The sequence below is a fragment of the Diceros bicornis genome, chromosome 39 (assembly GCF_020826845.1).
Source record: "Diceros bicornis minor isolate mBicDic1 chromosome 39, mDicBic1.mat.cur, whole genome shotgun sequence".
Taxonomy (NCBI): Eukaryota; Metazoa; Chordata; class Mammalia; order Perissodactyla; family Rhinocerotidae; genus Diceros; species Diceros bicornis.
Window position 1 is genome coordinate 8,949,160 of NC_080778.1, and position 17,885 is coordinate 8,967,044.

At 38.9% G+C, this 17,885-nt stretch overlaps 1 protein-coding gene across 1 annotated transcript in view; it reads left to right on the plus strand.

Moving 5' to 3' along the window:
• The window catches only part of PRKN (parkin RBR E3 ubiquitin protein ligase), a 1,229,863-nt gene that overhangs the window by 1,036,626 nt on the left and 175,352 nt on the right, over window positions 1-17,885 (plus strand). Inside the window, exon 9 of the mRNA XM_058534026.1 lies at window positions 10,359-10,508. Within this exon, the coding sequence (XP_058390009.1) occupies window positions 10,359-10,508 (150 nt within the window). The remainder of the gene's footprint in view (window positions 1-10,358; window positions 10,509-17,885) is intronic.

Genomic DNA, 17,885 nt, shown 5'->3' on the forward strand with positions numbered 1-17,885 from the left:
TTCTCAAGATGACAAGGTCTGGGGAGAGATTGTGACAGAAGAGGATTAAAAAAAGGTCCCCAGAGGGCTGGCCCAGTGGTGTAGTGGTTAAGTTCGCACACTCTGCTTCAGTGGCCCAGGGTTCACAGGTTCAGATCCCAGGCCGGACCTACACACCAATCATCAAGCCATGCTGTGACAGCGTCCCATATACAAAGTAGAGGAAGGTTTGCATTGATGTTAGCTCAGGGACCAACTTCCTCAAGCCAAAATAAGAGGAAGATTGGCAATAGATGTTAGCTCAGGGCCAACCTTCCTCACCAAAAAAAAAAAGGTCCCCAAAGATGAGAAAGTGAAGTAGCTGAAAGAACAGGTTGATGGATGGATAATTCATTCATACAGGAGTTCAATCCCTAGAATCATGACAAGAATAGAAGCAAAGATGAAGGCCGTGAACCAGGAGCTGAAGTCTTGCAAAAATGAGGGTCTTGTTCCCCTGTGTCCACTGCAGTTGGCAGCACTGAGGAGAAGGGAGGGTGTGTAGCCAGATGGCATAAGTCTCAAAGGAGCAGTGGAGTGGGTTTGCAGGAGGGAAGGGAGCGATGGTTTGAGAACATCAGTGACGAGCCAGGACACAACCAGCTCCCCTTCTGGCCTTCAAGTGTGTGCACCTGAAACCAAAAGCAGCCTTCATTTAAGAGGGTTGCAAGGGAGATGGGCCAGCTTCAGTTAAATCATAGAGGAGAGGGGCCGGCCCCGTGGCTTAGCGGTTAAGTGCACACGCTCCGCTGCTGGCGGCCCGGGTTAAGATCCCGGGCGCGCACCGATGCACCGCTTCTCCGGCCATGCTGAGGCCGCGTCCCACATACAGCAACTAGAAGGATGTGCAACTATGACATACAACTATCTACTGGGGCTTTGGGGAGGAAAAAAAGGAGGAGGATTGGCAATAGATGTTAGCTCAGAGCTGGTCTTCCTCAGCAAAAAGAGGAGGATTAGCATGGATGTTAGCTCAGGGCTGATCTTCCTCACACACACACACAAAAATCATAGAGGAGAGGGAAACATTTAAAAGGCTGATTATATAGGAGAGTTTGTTTATCATGGAGCAGAAACTCCAGGGGACACAGAAAAAGGGTATAGGAGAGAAGGGAGGCTTGTATCGGGGAATATAGAGAGCCCTATGGGAATGAGAGTTTGGGGATAAGAGTAACAGGGGAGGCTTGAGTCTCAGAAGTAATAATGATGTGAGGCGTGGTGGAATGCGTTCTGGTGATCTTTGCAGGGAAGTAGCAGTAAACCTGACCATCTGGCTATTGTCACCTCACCTGGCTATTGTCACCTCACCTGGCTATTGCCGTCTAGGTGTGTCTCTTGGTATCAAGGCGACTTACTTGGCCTTCACTCCAAAAAGTTTCCTTGGTCCCATAGGCTTAAAGAAGCTCTCAAAATTAGATAGTTATAAATATAAAGCCATCTAATACAATCCAGAAAATCGTTTAAAAAAGTATTTGGGTCATCGAAGTTCTAATCGATTCATTAAATGTGCAGTGGAACGAACCCGTTTCACTGCCTCAAACCAAAGCATTACAGAAGACTTCCAGACAAGGAAAGGTCACTTTTCCCCTTCCACTGGCCTCAGAATCACCTTGAAACCAGCATGGTTGTCTCAGGAGTGGATGGACAGCTTCTGGAGGGTGACCAGGAGGGAGAGATGTGGAAATACTGTGCTAGAGAAGAGAAAAGCCCAGGTGTAGGTCGCGAGTACCACAGCACCTCTCCAGGAAGTCAGAGACATTTGTCTCTGCCTTTTCTCTGAGGATGAGGCGCTTGGACTTGGAAACTAACAGTACTACTCAAAACCATTGCTCAGGGACTATAGTAAAGGGTGAAATAATGCATGACCACTGACAGCCTTGCCCTCTGCTGAGTGCTCCATCAGGAGAGTGTGCTTAGCAGTCCTGTTTGCAAAGCCTCCAAAAGTCTCTGAAGTCACACCCACGGTAGAAACTCCTGTGAGAAAAACAGTTCACAGTATCTTCCTTCATAGCTTGCCCTTCCTGTGGGGCGCTGCCATGGGCCACAGCGTGGAGAAGGGACAAAGAAGCCAATTGGTTTTGACCTCCTTTCCGGAAGATTCCACAGCAACTGGAAGTTGAGACACTTTATAGCATCCTGTCATCTGAAACATCTGAAAAGGAAAACAACTTCCTAAATTGCAATCCAGGATACAGTCTGTTGCTCTAATTATATTTTAGGTGTTGTTGGATATGTTTCCTCCTTACATTTGATTTCAGCTGTCCTAATGATTGTTTTTTCTGTGAAACTTACAAGGTCCAGCCCTTTCTCTAGCCAATTTACTTCATCAGTTGATGACAGATGTCCAGGGATGAAAAGAACATTATTAGCAACAGAACAGAGAATACAAACAGCAATGTGGCAGGCACCCCCACAGAGGCCGTCACCAACCCCCAGGGCTAACTACCTGCAAATGAAGAAAAATAAGAGTTTAGGAAGTGCTTTTTTTTTCTTTTTTAATTCTAATACATATAGAAAATAGGGCATCTTCTGCATAGCAGGGGGAAATGGGTTACTCATAAGTTCATGTTCCTCTATGAAGTTATTTTAGATTTTTTTAATCCAAAACGGAAGTGCTATAATAATAAACTGTTTTTCATTTGTTTCTAAAAGATGAACCAAGGAATAGTGAGCTGAAATTTTTTTTTTTAATAAGGAGGAAAAAAGAAAGAAAGTGGAGGCAACTTGGTATTGGTAAAGGGTGGTCTTTTAGAACCACAGCTGAGTTCTGAAGGGGGATTTCAGATTCCGGCCTATGCCAAGTTCAGCAAAGGATGGAACTTCTTTGTGACTCAGTGGCCTCCTCTGTTACTTCCCAGGGTAGACCGGGAATGAACTGTGTAGGCAGTGTTGGCTGTCTCTTGGCACAGAGTAGAAATTCAGCGAATAGTATCTCTGATCCAGATTTCTCTCCTCCAAGGAAGAGAGAGGACCTGGGGAGGGAATCCCCAGGGGCTTGTGGGTAAGACTAAACTGAAGCCAGAATTAAGGGGGGAAAAGCAAGACAGGTCTGAGCCTGTGTCGAGGTTGCTTTTGTAGCTGTACCTGAGTGCCCCCAAAAGGATAGTCTGGAAAACTCCATGGCAGAACAAAAACAACCTCCTTCCCTACTGAGGATTTGACAGGCTGCCATGCAGCTCCTGGATTGCTGACAAGCCATGACTCATTTTGACAGAACATTTGCCAGTTTTCCCAGATTTTAGTTTTACCTAGTATTCCTGTACTTCAGATTTCTTACAGTTTTAAAATTTAGATTCCTTCTTGCTTTCTTTTCTTGTGAAAGCATGTGAATTAAACATCACCATGAAGTCGTCTGTGCCCTCCCACACAGGACAGGCCTTTTGAGCGGTTTTCCGGTGGTGTAAGATATTCAGGCACGGTTCATTCCTAGCCCGACCCATCTCCTCGGGTGACCACCTGTATTTAGCATGCATTCAGTGGCCAGCAAGAAGCTGGCTCATGTGGGACCTGGACCTGTGACCCTGGCTTCATTAGAGAGCAATATTCTACCCAATCCAGCTCTCTGACTAGCTACAGACCACCAAGATGCAACCTCTATTTGATTATACTCTCCCATGACTCATTATTTAGATTCTTAAAATATGAGTTTATTGAAGTTTCTATGAATTTTCTACTTTCAAATGAATATTTCCTATTCTTAAGAGAATCCATGAGCATACACATAAAGACTGAATAATTTACTGTCCAAATAAATAAAATACAAGCCATAGCAATGAGTTGAGATTTAACCTAGATAGGTCATACTAATGGAGTGTATTTTCACTATATAACCTGATGAAATATAAGAGGAAATATTTTTTATGTTTTTCTTTAGGTGCAGAGTAGTTTGCTTTGTTAATATTAACATTTATTTTCAAAAACTTTTGAAAATATTATGTTGTCGACTCTAAATTATCTTAGTTATCTGTCTAGGGATTTTCCACTTTATGAAAGTATATCTAGAAATTTGAACACTAGTTTTAACAATAGCTTAAACAGCATAAGTTGGCAGGTAAGTATTAATATCTCTACATACACAAGCACACACAGACACTTACTGTGATTTTAAGGACAGACAATACATAAGTGATTTGTAAACAATTTGCTGCTTTTGAGCTCACCTGTGACTGGATTCTATACAGATATAGTCCACATTACAAATTAAAAGCAAGTTCTTTAAAAGCAAGTTCTTTAAAAGTAAGTTCTATAAAATGCTGCCCAGTATTGATAAGTAAAAAAGCCATTGGAAATAGCACTAGTAGTATCAATGGATCAGTGTTTGTTCCTTTTCACCAATCGGGGTCCGTTTATCACCTTACCACTATTGTATATATTTTACACTCAGATGAATATAGATGTTCTGTTCTACTTTGTGCTAATTTGTCATAACTTTCCAGTAAGTATATAGTTGGGTTCTTTCAATGCATTCTCAACTTTGTGCCAGTAAGGGGTTGAAAGGAGCCTATGGAAATGTGGGACATACCTTGAAGGAAACTAAATAAGGATCTCTGCTAGTGACATATATGTAACTACATGTCTAAATTATTTGCTTAGGGTATGAAACTTTCTATGAATACTAGCACTTATTGGCTCTAGGTCAAATGTTTTTCTTATAAATTTCACAATGTTAAAAAAAAGTAATTCATTGAGTAGGCATAGGTTTTATTCCAGATGTTGTGTGTACTTTTTAATCATCAGAAAGTACCAGGCATATAAGTTAAAATATTTGTCTTCCTTTACAAAAGGAATTATATGCTCAAATGCTCCTTAGTGTACCATAAATAGAATGAATATAATAAAGTCATTTCTTATAAATTCCTTAGCTAATGAAGGAAAAGAGGAACATAGTTTTATGTGTTCTGTCAGTATTTGAGACCACGATGAATGCAGTCAGCAAGAATTTCTAAAGTGTGATTGTACTTTGTCCGTAGGTTAACTTCTTCCTGGATAAAAGCTATTGTCATAGTAGTGAAATTGCTTAAATAAATTACATAAGTGATCTGTCATTAAATCAGAAAATAGCCAATTACTTAAAAGCAATTTATTTAAAATAGAAAAATAATTTATGTAGGTAGAACTACCCTATATCACTCTGTTATTAATTCCCATTGTCATTGATTATTTTATTAGAATTTTTTAATTAATTGACATTTAATGGAGTTACATTTCATTAATTCATTCTACAACTATTTATTGTGTACCAACTATAGACAAGATATCGTGCTAAATTCAGAAGATACAGATACATAAAAGGATAGAGGGGGTGTGCAAAGGGTCTCTATAGTGAGATCTGAAGGGACTGGAGAACTCTAGGTCCTGTAGACTCTCAAAACTTAGCCAGCCAAAGATCTCTGTCAGGACAGAGCCCATACTCAGGAGAAATTTGCTCAGAATAGAAAAGGGAAAAAAGAAAGAGAAAGGCCAGTTTAAAAAATGGGGTAACAGAGTTGGAAGACCACAGAAAGTGAGCCCCCATCACTGTCCAGAAAAAAACAGAAAACTCTAGACCCATTAAGAGTTATTCTGAATCCTACTTCCTTCTAAAATTTTAGGGGAACTAATTTCTTGTAAAACTGAGCAACAGGCAGGAACAAGGTAAAATTCCAACAGAAAAGAAACAGAGTTAAATCCTATACAAAGCTTTTAAGAGGATAAGGAGACAGAAGAATAATGACTGTAGAGACGATGATAGCATGTCAATCAGGCACGCTCACAAATCAGAGGAAACTAAAAATACAAATAAATAACAATAGATATTATCTTAAGAGAAATAGAGAGTGAAAAGGAAGAAATTTCTAAAAGATGAAAATAAAGTAAGATAAAAGATTCTAGAGAAGTTGATGGATTTAGAAGTTAAAGAAGACCCAATGTATGTATCCTAGAAATCCTATAAGAAAAACATCAAAGCAAGAGAATAGAGCAAAAACTAAAAATTAAATTCAATACAACTTTCCTGACATAGCATGCTTGTGAAAACTGGTCAGAAAATGACCAGCACCAAGACATATTCTAATAAAATTACTAGGTTCTAAAGAAAAAGAAAAAGTCCTTTGAGCATCTGGGCAAAAAAGATCAATTCACTTGTAAAGGAAAAAAAATCAGATTGTCATCAGGCTTGTCCATAATGCTTTAGACCAGAAGAACATGGAGTGAGACATTGAAGATACTCAAGGGGGAAAAAAGTGTGAGCCCAAGACTTAATATCCAGCCAGACTCACTGTCAAGAATAAAGGCCCCAAATAAACTGTCAGCAATATGCAAGAACTCAGTGAATATTTTTCCTATGAGGGAAATAATAAATTTCTGAGGAATTTACTAGAGAGCAAGCTTTAACAACCAAAATTACTGGAGAGACATCAACATAAAGATTGGTGCTATTCGTTGAGAGTGTGTGTATATGTAATTAAGATAACATGGAGATTAAGAGAAAGAAAGCATAGTATGAAATGGCCATATCTTTCAACAATGTAGATACAGTATTATTATTGTAGAAATAATTTGGCAGGAGAATGGATGAAGCATATGAAAATATATTTGAAGTTTTTAGTAGTCATATTCATGGTGATAGTGTTGGTATGTTATTCTAAAATCATTGTATGTACAATGCGAGATAAAGCAAATGAGCTGTTGTGCAATATTGTAATTCTATCGTCCTCTGTGTTCTTGAGAACCAGTGTGGAAGAAAGGAGATACAGATGTAACATAGAAAATACTAAGTAAAAGACTTGCTGTTCTGAAATACCTACCCTCTTAGCAAATTTCAGGTATACAATATAGTATTGTTAACTGTATTCAGCTTGCTGTACATTAGATCTCCAGAACTTGTTCATCTTGCAAAACTGAAACTTTGTACCCATTTTGGATAGGCCAAGACATAAAGGTTGAACAGTCCAGTGGTACAGAGCTCAGCGCATCAGAGGGGTTTGATAAATATTGAAATCATTCCCAGTTGTATGAAGGGATATTGTGTGCCAGAGCCACATGGGGGTGGGAGTGATTGAGGAATGTCTTGCTTCCTCATACAAGTCTGACAAAGCTCCCAACCAGCTTAAATCCAACTTCCTGCGTGCTTTGCCCTTGCAGTTAAGTGTTGGTGGAGAAAAGCAGACAACCCCACTGACTAGTTTCCATTTAAATTCATAATCTCTAACCTCAAATGGGTTGTTAGTACTGCCTGGCAATAATCCTAACTCCCCTCATCCATTCCCTCTCCCTTTATCATTCATACCTTTACTTCTTTTCTCAAATTTCCAATGCCTCTTTTGTCTGTCCACACCTGGGCTCAAATACTCTGCCTTCCTTCCTTTTACTAAGGATGGCTACCTTCCCTTCTGTCTAAGGCCGGCCCCTCTACTCATCCTTTAGGTCCCATTCCCTCCACCTACTAAAAGACATAGCTCTTTTTCTACCTTAAATCAATTTGCCTTCTCTTCTCATTCATTCCTTTCAGAGTACCAAAACATTATTTCTCCATTTTCAAAAAATCCTTTACAGTCCAGTCCAGCTGCTATCCCATGTCTCTACTCCCCTGTTCAGCCAAATTCCTAGAAAAAAGTGTCCATTCTCACCTCTTAGAATTCCTCTCCTGCAATTCTCTCTTGACTTCACTCCAGTAAGGCTTTTGGCTCCATGACTCCACTGAAATGGCTCTTGTCAAGATCACAAAGGCACCTACATTTCTAACTCCAGCCAGTTTTCAGGAACTGGCTTATCTACAGCCTTTGACATGATTTATCAAGACACCTTCCTTGAAATATGTTGTTCCCTTGGCTTCCAGGACAACCACATCTTTCGCATTTTCCGCCTGCCTTCTAGGTTGCTGCTTCTCAGTCTCCTTTGCTAACTCCTTCTCATATTCCCTAAAGAGATTGAATAATCTCATCCAGTGTCACTTCTATTGAGATAACACAGAGTCAGATTGTCAAATCAGACTTACAAGAATCATAAATATAACCCAGTGTCAAGCTTTACTAATAACTTCAAGGACGCAGGTAAGCATCAAAGCACAGAGAAGTCCAAATCATTTAACATGGCTCCCCAGGTCCTTTCTCAGCATATTAGCATGTGCTCTAGACAAGGTTTAATAAATGAGGTCTCTGAGAAGTTCATGGAATGACCACTAACGTGAAACCTCTCAATTATGTAAACTGTTTCATCATTGGTCACTTGATGAAATATCTTCATTTTATCCCTTGATAATTCCACAGCTATGACATTTTTCAGAGAGCCTTGGCCCATAAATTCACAGATTCTAGTTTGTTTACTGTAAGCAATCTTAAACCAAGTATTTCCTGTTAAATGCATTCCATAAATAAGAACTCTTTTCTAGCAAATGCCATTGTATGTACGTACCATTAGCATGTTTATAAGGGGATATGACCAAGTCATCTTTCTTTCCTGGGGCCATAAAAATGAGAAAATGGATGGTAGGCCTGATGCCAACTCTTTCCTCTCCAGGTCTACATGCACGTAGACTTCAAAATTTGTATCTACAATTCACATTTTTTGTCTAAACTCCAAACTCATGTATTCAGTTAGCTACTCAACGTTTTGATTTGGCTGTGTAATACGTTATCAAACTGACTATGAGCACATAGAAATAATGATTCCTTTTCTCAGCTTCCTAAATACACACACACACTTTTCTTTTTCCAAGTCTTCCCATCTCATTAATATTCTTTAATATTCTCTCTCTCTCTGTCCTTCTGTCTTCTCAGGGAAAAACTTTACACTCATGCTTGACTCTTTTTTCTTTCCCACTGTGTACCCAGTCTGCCCCCAAATTTTGCCATTTCTACCTTCAAAATATATTCAGAATTCCACCACTGCTCCCCACCTTCACCACCGCCTCCCTGGCTCAGGCCACCACCATCTCTCTCGTGGATTGCTGAAATAACATCCTACCTGCTTCTCAGCTTCCTACTTCCAAGCTTGCCCCCAAGAGTCTATTCTGAACATATCAGCCAGATGGCTGTCCTTAAAAGATTAGTCAAATTATGTCACTCCACAGCTCGAAACTCTCCAGTGGTTCCCATAGCTCTCAGAATAACAGCCAGAGATCTTATAATGGTCTTCGGGGGCCTATCCATCCTCCATCCCCATTAACTCTCTGACTTCATCTTCTATTGTTTTCACCCCTGTTCTCTTACTTCAGCAGCACTGGCCTCTTTGCTGTGCCTCAGAGAAACCAAGCACATTGCAGCCTCTGGACGTTTGTATTGCTGTATCTCAGGCCTGGAAAGCTCCTTCCCCCAGGTAGCCACATGGCTCTCTTTTCTAATCTCCCTCAGATGTTTGCTTCAATGTACCTTCTGTATAAGGCATTCCCTAGTCCCTAATCACCTCTTTAGAACTATAATCTCCATCTTCCCTGGAGTCTATCTCTTCTCTGTTTTTTATTCTCCTTCCCACTGAAATATGATAGTTTAATCTTGCAGTATTTCTTGTTGGTCTCGTGGATGAGAGCAGAGGTGTCTGTTTTGTTCACAGCTGTATCCCCAGCACCCATAGTAGTGTCTGACACATAGAAGGCTCTCAATAAATCCTTTGACTTGATCTGAGTTTGGAAGAGAATATGATCAAATAATGCACAAGAAGAGTAACTTAGGCTGCAACGAGGAAGACCTGAGATTGTACGATGGAGTTTGGGTTTTGTTCTGCAGGTTGGGGAAAACAGGAAAGGGAACTGAGCCGAGCAGTAGCCCAAAGAAAGGAAGTCAGAGAGAAAAGAAATCAGGCTTTAAGAAGAAGAATAATGATGAAAGGAAAATTTGGTTCTTTAACATTAGTCTCTTCTTCATCAAGCTGAATATACTCAGTGATATTGTGTGGGCTGCTAGCAATTACCACAAGGGGGAATATTGCGGCCTACTTTCAAACTGGTTTTAAAAACCCAGAGCACCCTGAATAGAGGCATGAAAATATACTACTTGATGAAATTGATAACGGTGCATTATAAGTGCCCATAACTTAATAATGGGCGTGTTCCCTAAGATTTGTATGAAATAAGACTGTTAAATGCAGTTGGTGGAAGTAGTATTAAAAAACCAAACTTCAGAAAATCTATTTTCTGAGGACAAATTTCTAGAAATACAAAGAATAAATGCCTCACTTACCTGTTTGGCCAGTTGGAATTGGGAGACTTTCTCTACATTGGACAATTCCTTATCCACATACCCTCCTCCATTTTTTACTGAAATCGAGTGAGCAAGAAATCTCACACACCATCACCTATTAACATTTTGGCTAAAACAGCACATCTTAGTATTATCACTTTTAAAAACTCATGTCATTTTTTACAGTACAATCGGTACCAGCAATATGGCGCTGAAGAGTGTGTGCTACAGATGGGGGGCGTGCTGTGCCCCAGCCCTGGCTGCGGAGCGGGCCTACTTCCCGAGCCAGGCAGGAGGAAGGTCACTTGTGAAGGGGGCAACAGTCTGGGCTGTGGGGTGAGTACCAGCCACACCCCTGGGTGTTGACTTTGTGTGTGTCTGTTTGCTTTGGCAAATTGGCTAGGATTATATATTTATTTTATCTTCATTTTCCCTTTGGGCTCAGACATCTTTGAACTGGTGTAAGAAAACGGATTTTAAAGTTCTTATATAGGATCCCAGATATGAAAACACATATATATATATTTTTTCTTTTGGAGGGGAGAGAAGAGTCATATTAAGATTTTCTGCTTTTATTGTTTATCACAGTGTTTGAGACGTGAATCACTAGAACAGACTTAAACTTTTCTTCCAGGACTCAGCTAATTCACAGAAAAATTTGTAATTTCTTCAGAGTTGGCTTTCAGTAGACAGGAGTGAAGGAGAAAGAGAATTCCCCATCAGTGATAGCAACTTTGCCTAAGTATCTCAAGAAATAAAATGAAGATTACTATGGAAAACTTGAAATGTTATTGTGTCATAAAAATCATTTTAAATAGAGATGAGCAAAACTATTGGTGCCTCTTAGGGAAGCAGAACAAGCAACATAGAAAATGTTTGTTCTAAAAGGTCAACCCATATGACCTAGACGGCTTGTTTATTGAACCTATGACTGCAAGCTGACGGTGAGGGATGAGTGAAGGATAACTCAAATGCAAAAAGGCTTACTAAATTATAGGTTGAAATGACAAATGGATAAGAATCCTGATATTAAATTTCATGCAGGCCAGAAAAGGAAGAAAGTGTATATGCTTATAAAATGCTATTGGATTTTGATGCGAGAACATTTCTTTGAAAATTGCAACTCCATGAGGAGCTTTGTGGAAGAAGGAGTGTTGATGGCAGAAGCGTATTACCCAGGCCTAATTTTTGGCTGAGCACTGTGAGTCACCTGTGCATAAGTTGGCATCTGTCGTGCTTCATGAAGCTTCCTATCTGTCATGCAGTGGGCCTCACAAAGCCCTGGGCTGAGAGATAAAGTAGAGGAAGTGGAAGTTGAAAAATAATGAGATACCATGATGCCTAAGTGGAAAGCAATATATCTGAATTAATAATCATGATTGCACTCGAATGAAAACTCTATGTAATGCTTGCTAGCCTTAGAAATTATGGAAATCAAACTACAGTTTCCAGCCTTAGTCATCATGATTTACTGTATAATCTGCACCCACTGATTGTGCGTGGCCTAAACAAGCTACCAGATTCCGGGATCAGAATGCTAGTGAGTGTTTTCTTTTAAAATGAGTTACCATCGTTTTTAACTAATGGCTAACTTGTATGCTTCTGCCTGCTAATTGTGTACTGTTGTTCCAGTCTCTAAAGCTGGTTTTGAAGATCTTAACTTTCTCTATGAGGTGGGGAGTTTCTTTGGCCCATCTTCTGCAGTCAGTTTTCACCTTGCTTTAAGAACTTTGAAGGTTTTGTGTAATTTCAAGGGTTGAATACCTTTTATCTTCTCTTTTTTACACAATGTGACATTATAAATAAGTAACACACATATTTAAGCTCCAAATCATGGAAAGTTACTTTGGAAGTGAATTTAATTTCTTTAATACCTGTGGATTAAGAGAATTTGGGGCAAACCTTACATAAAGGAGGATTGCTATCTTCAGGATATTTCTTTGTCCTTTGGAAATTCTAGATAATGTGTTTTATTTTATTTTGATTTGTTCTGTTTTGTCGTTTTGGGAGTTTGTATATTAGTCATCGATTGCTGCATAACAAATAACCCCAAATTTTAACCATTTAATTAATAAACACATTTATTATCTCACAGAGTTTCTGGGGGTCAGCAATGCATGAGCGGCTTAGCTGGGTGGTTCTGGCTCAGGCTATCTCATGATGTTGCAGTCAAGCTGGGTGGCAGTTATCTGAAGGCTTGACTAGGGCTGGAATATCCACTTCCAAGATGGCTTGTTCACATGACTGTTGGCCAAAAACCCCTCAGTCCCAAACTGGCTATTGGCAGCAGGCTACAGTTCCTCACTGCATGGCCCTCTTCTTAGGCTATTTGTCCCCAGGATGACAGCTAATTTACCTGGAGCAAGTGATCCAGGAGAGAGCGGAGAGAAAGCCACAGTGCCTTGTGTGACCTAATCTCCAAAGTTGTCCACCATCGCTTCTGCTTTATTCTGTTTATGAGAGGTGAGGCACTAGATCCAGCCCACCCTCGAAGGGAAGGGAATTAGGCTCCATCTTTAAAGGAAAGAGTATCAAAGAATTCACAGACATATTTTGAATCACCACAGTTTGCAATTTGAAGAAGCTGAAAAAAGAATAAAGAAAAATGATTTTCTGAAATGTTAACTTGATGCTTTCCTTTCCCTTCCTGACTTTTTTCCCCAATCCTCATACTCTTTTTCAGGATTACATCAATTCCCATTGATTTGGCTTCTCAACAGAGATAAATTGACCTCATCATTGCCGTTTTTCTTCAAATCCTAGCTTTCATAAAAGAATGTTAACCCAACATACATGCCTTTTGGGATTCCCTAGTGGTGAAAAAGGAGATTAGGTTGGATGCCTTCAGTTCAGATCCTGGCCCCACTAACTACATGTGGTCTTAATCTTTCAGTGCTGTAGTTTCCTCATCTCTAAAACAGGGTATATTATAGTAACGCTGTGTAAGATTATTATAAATATTAAATGAGATAATTGGTGTAAAATGCTTAGAACAGTGCCTGGCATAAAATAAGTACATATTTATTTAATATTTAATCAAAAGTTTAATCAATATTTATCGAAAGTTTACCTAAAAGACCCAATATTCAAGAAAAATTACTTATAAGACATTCATTTGATCCTTTCTTGGAAATATTCTAGAATGTACCCCTGGATCAAGCCAGATCTACAGCAGGGGGAGCTAGGTACCTAGGCCTCACTGTTTTAGCCCTTCAAAGAATTGCTTTTCCTACACTGTACTTCGGTGTAATGCCATTTGTTTATATTTTGGTCATTATACAGGAACTTTGATGCGTGTAGTTCTGGGCATCCCAATGGGCTTCTCTGTGAGGAACCATGATGGCTATTCTAGTCTGATCTTAGCAACAGGAATGCTTTTGCTGTCCTGAGGACATTGTGAATTGTGCAACTGATACAATTTCCCTCTGAATGCTGACTGCTAGAAAACGGAGAGCCACATTTGTGGGCTATCTATGGCATATAAATGGGCCATTAATAGGATGGATTTTGAAACTTATTTCCTAGCTTCACTTTTTTCTTTCTCTCTTCCTCTTTTCCTGACGTGCTGTTTTGCTATAATTTGTACATTCTTGTAAGCTGCCTGTCTTTTCTGAATTTAAGGATAGTAATGGAAAGCCATTGTGTGGAAGAAATCATGGTTAGTTTACGTTGTTTCAGAAGCAGAACAGGGCCTAATAAGTAGCAGTTACAGGAAGTGAGTGAGCACCTCATCCTACGCAGGGTTTAGGAAAGGCACTGATAGCAAAGCTATAGAAGAATCACAGAGTCTTGGATGTGGAAGAGGCCCTAGACATCATTAACTTCAGTAGTTCTCAGGCTGTAGTTTACAGGTTTATTGTAAGATATCTACAAATCCACCTGTGCTTAATTTTTCCTCAACTATCAACCGATTCAAAAAGATTCAAAAATTTCTTATTTCATGGTATCCAAGAAATGCTTGATGTTACAAAAAGGACCTCATGCGTAAAAAGGTTGAGAACCAAATTCCCTGTCATTCACGGAATTTAAAAATTAAGCCTTAGAGGTACATTGTGATATGCCCATAGACACACATTTTCAGAGCTAAGACACTCCCATGTGTTGAGCTCCAGCCTTGGATGGTTCTAACTTCTCGTCATTCAGCCCATCACTGCATGCGTGGATGGTCCCCCATACTTCCATGATTGCTGTTTTGTAGTTTCCATCTGAACAAACAGACTTCAGCTCTTGAATTGACTTGGGCTTCTTTAAAATAGGCACTGAAGTTAATATTTATGACTCTTATTCAAACATATAGTAATGTCCATTGGAAAAATCAGATTACTTAATCCTTTGCTCCACTATATCACTTGGCTTAACTGTTACCCAGAGAGCAGTGCACATTAGCTAATAAATGGAGACAAGAATTTCCATTTAAATGATAATGTCAGTCCATCTAGCAAAGGCCTGATAGATGTGTGATGATTGCAGCAAATTTATTACCATTATAAAGAATTATTTGAGCACCTCCCAGGATTCAAATTGAAGTGTTACACTTGTTTCATATCTTTTTATTCCTGTCCTCAGTTTTTATATTCTCGTCCTCAATAAATTCATGTATTTGGAGTTCAACTGTCACTGAGTGAGTGAATGAATGAATCTTAACAAAGTAGAAGTAGTATGAATACCCTATCACTTTTATTTTCAAATATTAATCATCATTTACTCCAATATAAGAATTGCTTACCTTGCCTCAACAAGAACCTCTTCAAAAAAATATAAAATATACAGTGTTTAACTTTTACACATGTAATACATAATTCAGAACACCAAAATACGCTAAGTTCAGAGATCCACAAAAAGTCAGTTAGGAAACTGAAAGTACTGCAGAAATTACAGGGTTTATATGCCCTATCCAAGGCTACATGGCCAAATAAAGGATTCTGTACATTCTAATAGATAAAATATGTAGCCATTGGAGCACTGAGATTTTAGTTTTGACACAGCACTGTATATTTTTACAGTGATAGACAGAACTCAATGGAAAATATAGTTTGAGATCAAATAGTCTGACCTCACTCTCTGCTAACCTTGATCGTATTTTTACTACTGCTCATGAAAATATTAATTGATTTCCCCAGGAATTCATGTTATGCCTTCTTCTTTTCTTTGGCCTCATTGCTATTCATCAGACCTATCAGACCTATCTCACTAACTTTTACAACTCTAATGTAAAATGTTGACATGTTTAATACTGGAAAACAGCAACAAAATATAGAATATATTATACTCACTGACTTGGGAATACAGAAAGCTATGGCGATCAAATCTGTGAGTTCTCTATAAATAAAACATCTTTATCTTATTTGGTGTTGTTTGGGGATATTATATGTCTAGGAGGTAATTTCTTAATACTAGGAGTTGGATGAAGAGTTTTCTGTTTTAAGTTGGAAATCCAGGGAAAGATTGAACAACAACTGCAAAAAAAATTACACATTTAAATGAAAACTGGAGATCTTTAGAAAATCACATTATTGACCTTTGGTTAAGGGAATAAGATAGAATTTCTTAAGGCATCCAACAGTCACTCCCTGCGTTAATGAATAGTGTGTGTTACTCTGAGGCAGATTTATCAAGGGCCTACTGAAGTCTTCATCTTGGGCTCATTGCTTGCACAGACCCCTTCCAAACCCTCTTAACCAAGCTGTATTCTTGCATTGTTTCCCTTGAAAAGGTTCTTAAAAATTGTAGAAACTAAAGTTAGAAAGGCCCCCTCGAACCTGGATCTAGACCTGCGCAAGTATAGGGTACAGCCTGCTCTGTGCAAAAAAATTTTTATTATTTTTGTTGAATGGTGATTTTGAACTACTTATAAAAAGAGCATTAATACTTTGTTGAAGATTTTAGTTAAATGAGAGTCTGAGCCTCATTTTCAGTGCTTTTAGAGGAAAGGAGTTGATGAAGACAAATGGAGATACCCAGTCTTTCACTCAAAGATCTAACTAATGATTGAGTTAAAAACTTAAATTAATAAATAGATGGGGAGCCCTTTTCTTCAATATGTGGGGCTCAGAAATAGAAAGCAAGCAGATGGTCAATATTTAATAATGAAAGAAAAACAAAATGGTTACTTTTCCTATTCTTTAAGAATATTTTAATTTTATAAAAATTTATAATTATGTGAAATATTTTGAAAACTATTTTTCAAATAGATTTCCCTTGAGTTATCCCTTTTTTTAAAGAAGACTAGCTATTAACATCTAGACTCAAAATATATGCATTTATATTGTGATGACACCGGAGTGTCATTGTGAGACACCAGAATGGACAGGAGTTTTTCATTATGCCTAAAGGTGTGTTTGTAAGCACTAAGCTCCAGGCTGTAATCATACCTCGCCTGCCTCAACCACCTGGCGTCTCCAGCATGTAGAGCGTGAAATGACATCTTGTTGACGCCTTATTTTTTGATATACAAGATGTTCTTTATCAAAAAGTATTTTAAAAAGAAAGTTAATATTATGAAATGTCAAGAATATGCATTCCATGTTTATTTGACATATGTCCAAAAATCTAATTTAAACTCTAAGATTGGCTCGTTTGCAGATTGGAAATAAGTCTTGCTAGACTTTCTGCGTGTGAGACAGCTTGAAGTGCAAAGATAGAAAACTTTGGAGAGTATTTATTTTAATTAAAGGAACCATCACATATGTACAAACAAGTTCTGTATACCATTTCCCTGGAAAACATAATATCAATTGGCAAATGTTCCTAGAAAGTGTTCTGTGGTTTGACATAGAAATACGTATTTTCTAATCCAACACAGACCACTGACCCTTCCACTTGTCTTTAGCTAATTTTTGTTAAAAATAAAGGGAAGTAGGGGCAGGCCTGGTGGCACAGCGGTTAAGTGCGCGCACTTTGCTGCGGCAGCCCGGGGTTCAGATCCCAGGCACGCACCAACGCACTGCCTATCAAGCCATGCTGTGGCGGCGTCCCATATAAAGTAGAAGAAGATGGGCGTGGATGTTAGCCCAGGGCCAGTCTTCCTCAGCAAAAAGAGGAGGATTGGCAACAGATGTTAGCTCAGGGCTGATCTTCCTCACAAAAAAATAAATAAATAAAAAATAAAAGGAAGTATGAAATAATTATACTCTTTCAAAATGGTAAGCTCCATCACTTTGAATAGTGTGTTAGAAAATCAATTTTGTGGCAAATTGAATGGAGAAGTCTTCTTTAGATCTACCAGCTACAGGACAGCTCAGAAAATTCCAGAAAACACACTTCTACTGAAGATAACATAGTCTGTGTGCATTTACTTGATCCTTTTCTCACCTCAGTCTAGGGCTGTGCTGTCCGATATGGTAGCCACTAGCCACAAGTGACTATATAAATTAAAATTAAATAAAATTTAAAAGTCAGTTCCTCAGTCACATTAGCCACATTTCAAGTGTTCAGTAGCCACAAGTGGCTTCCAGCTACTGGACTAGACAGTGCAGAGAGAGCATATTTTCATCCTCATCACAGAAAGTTCTACTGGACAGCATGAGTCTGGAGAAAAACTAGGACATCACCCAAGGAGTAGTCTTCACAAACTCAGAGTTTCCTGTGTCTCAGATACAAGTACTCTGACCTCTTCAGTTCTAGTTAAGAAAAAAATCTTTGCAGAAATTGAAGCAATTTCCAAAATAAAAAAATGTAGAGCAACGTTTTCCAAAGTGAGGCTCCCACAGCTCA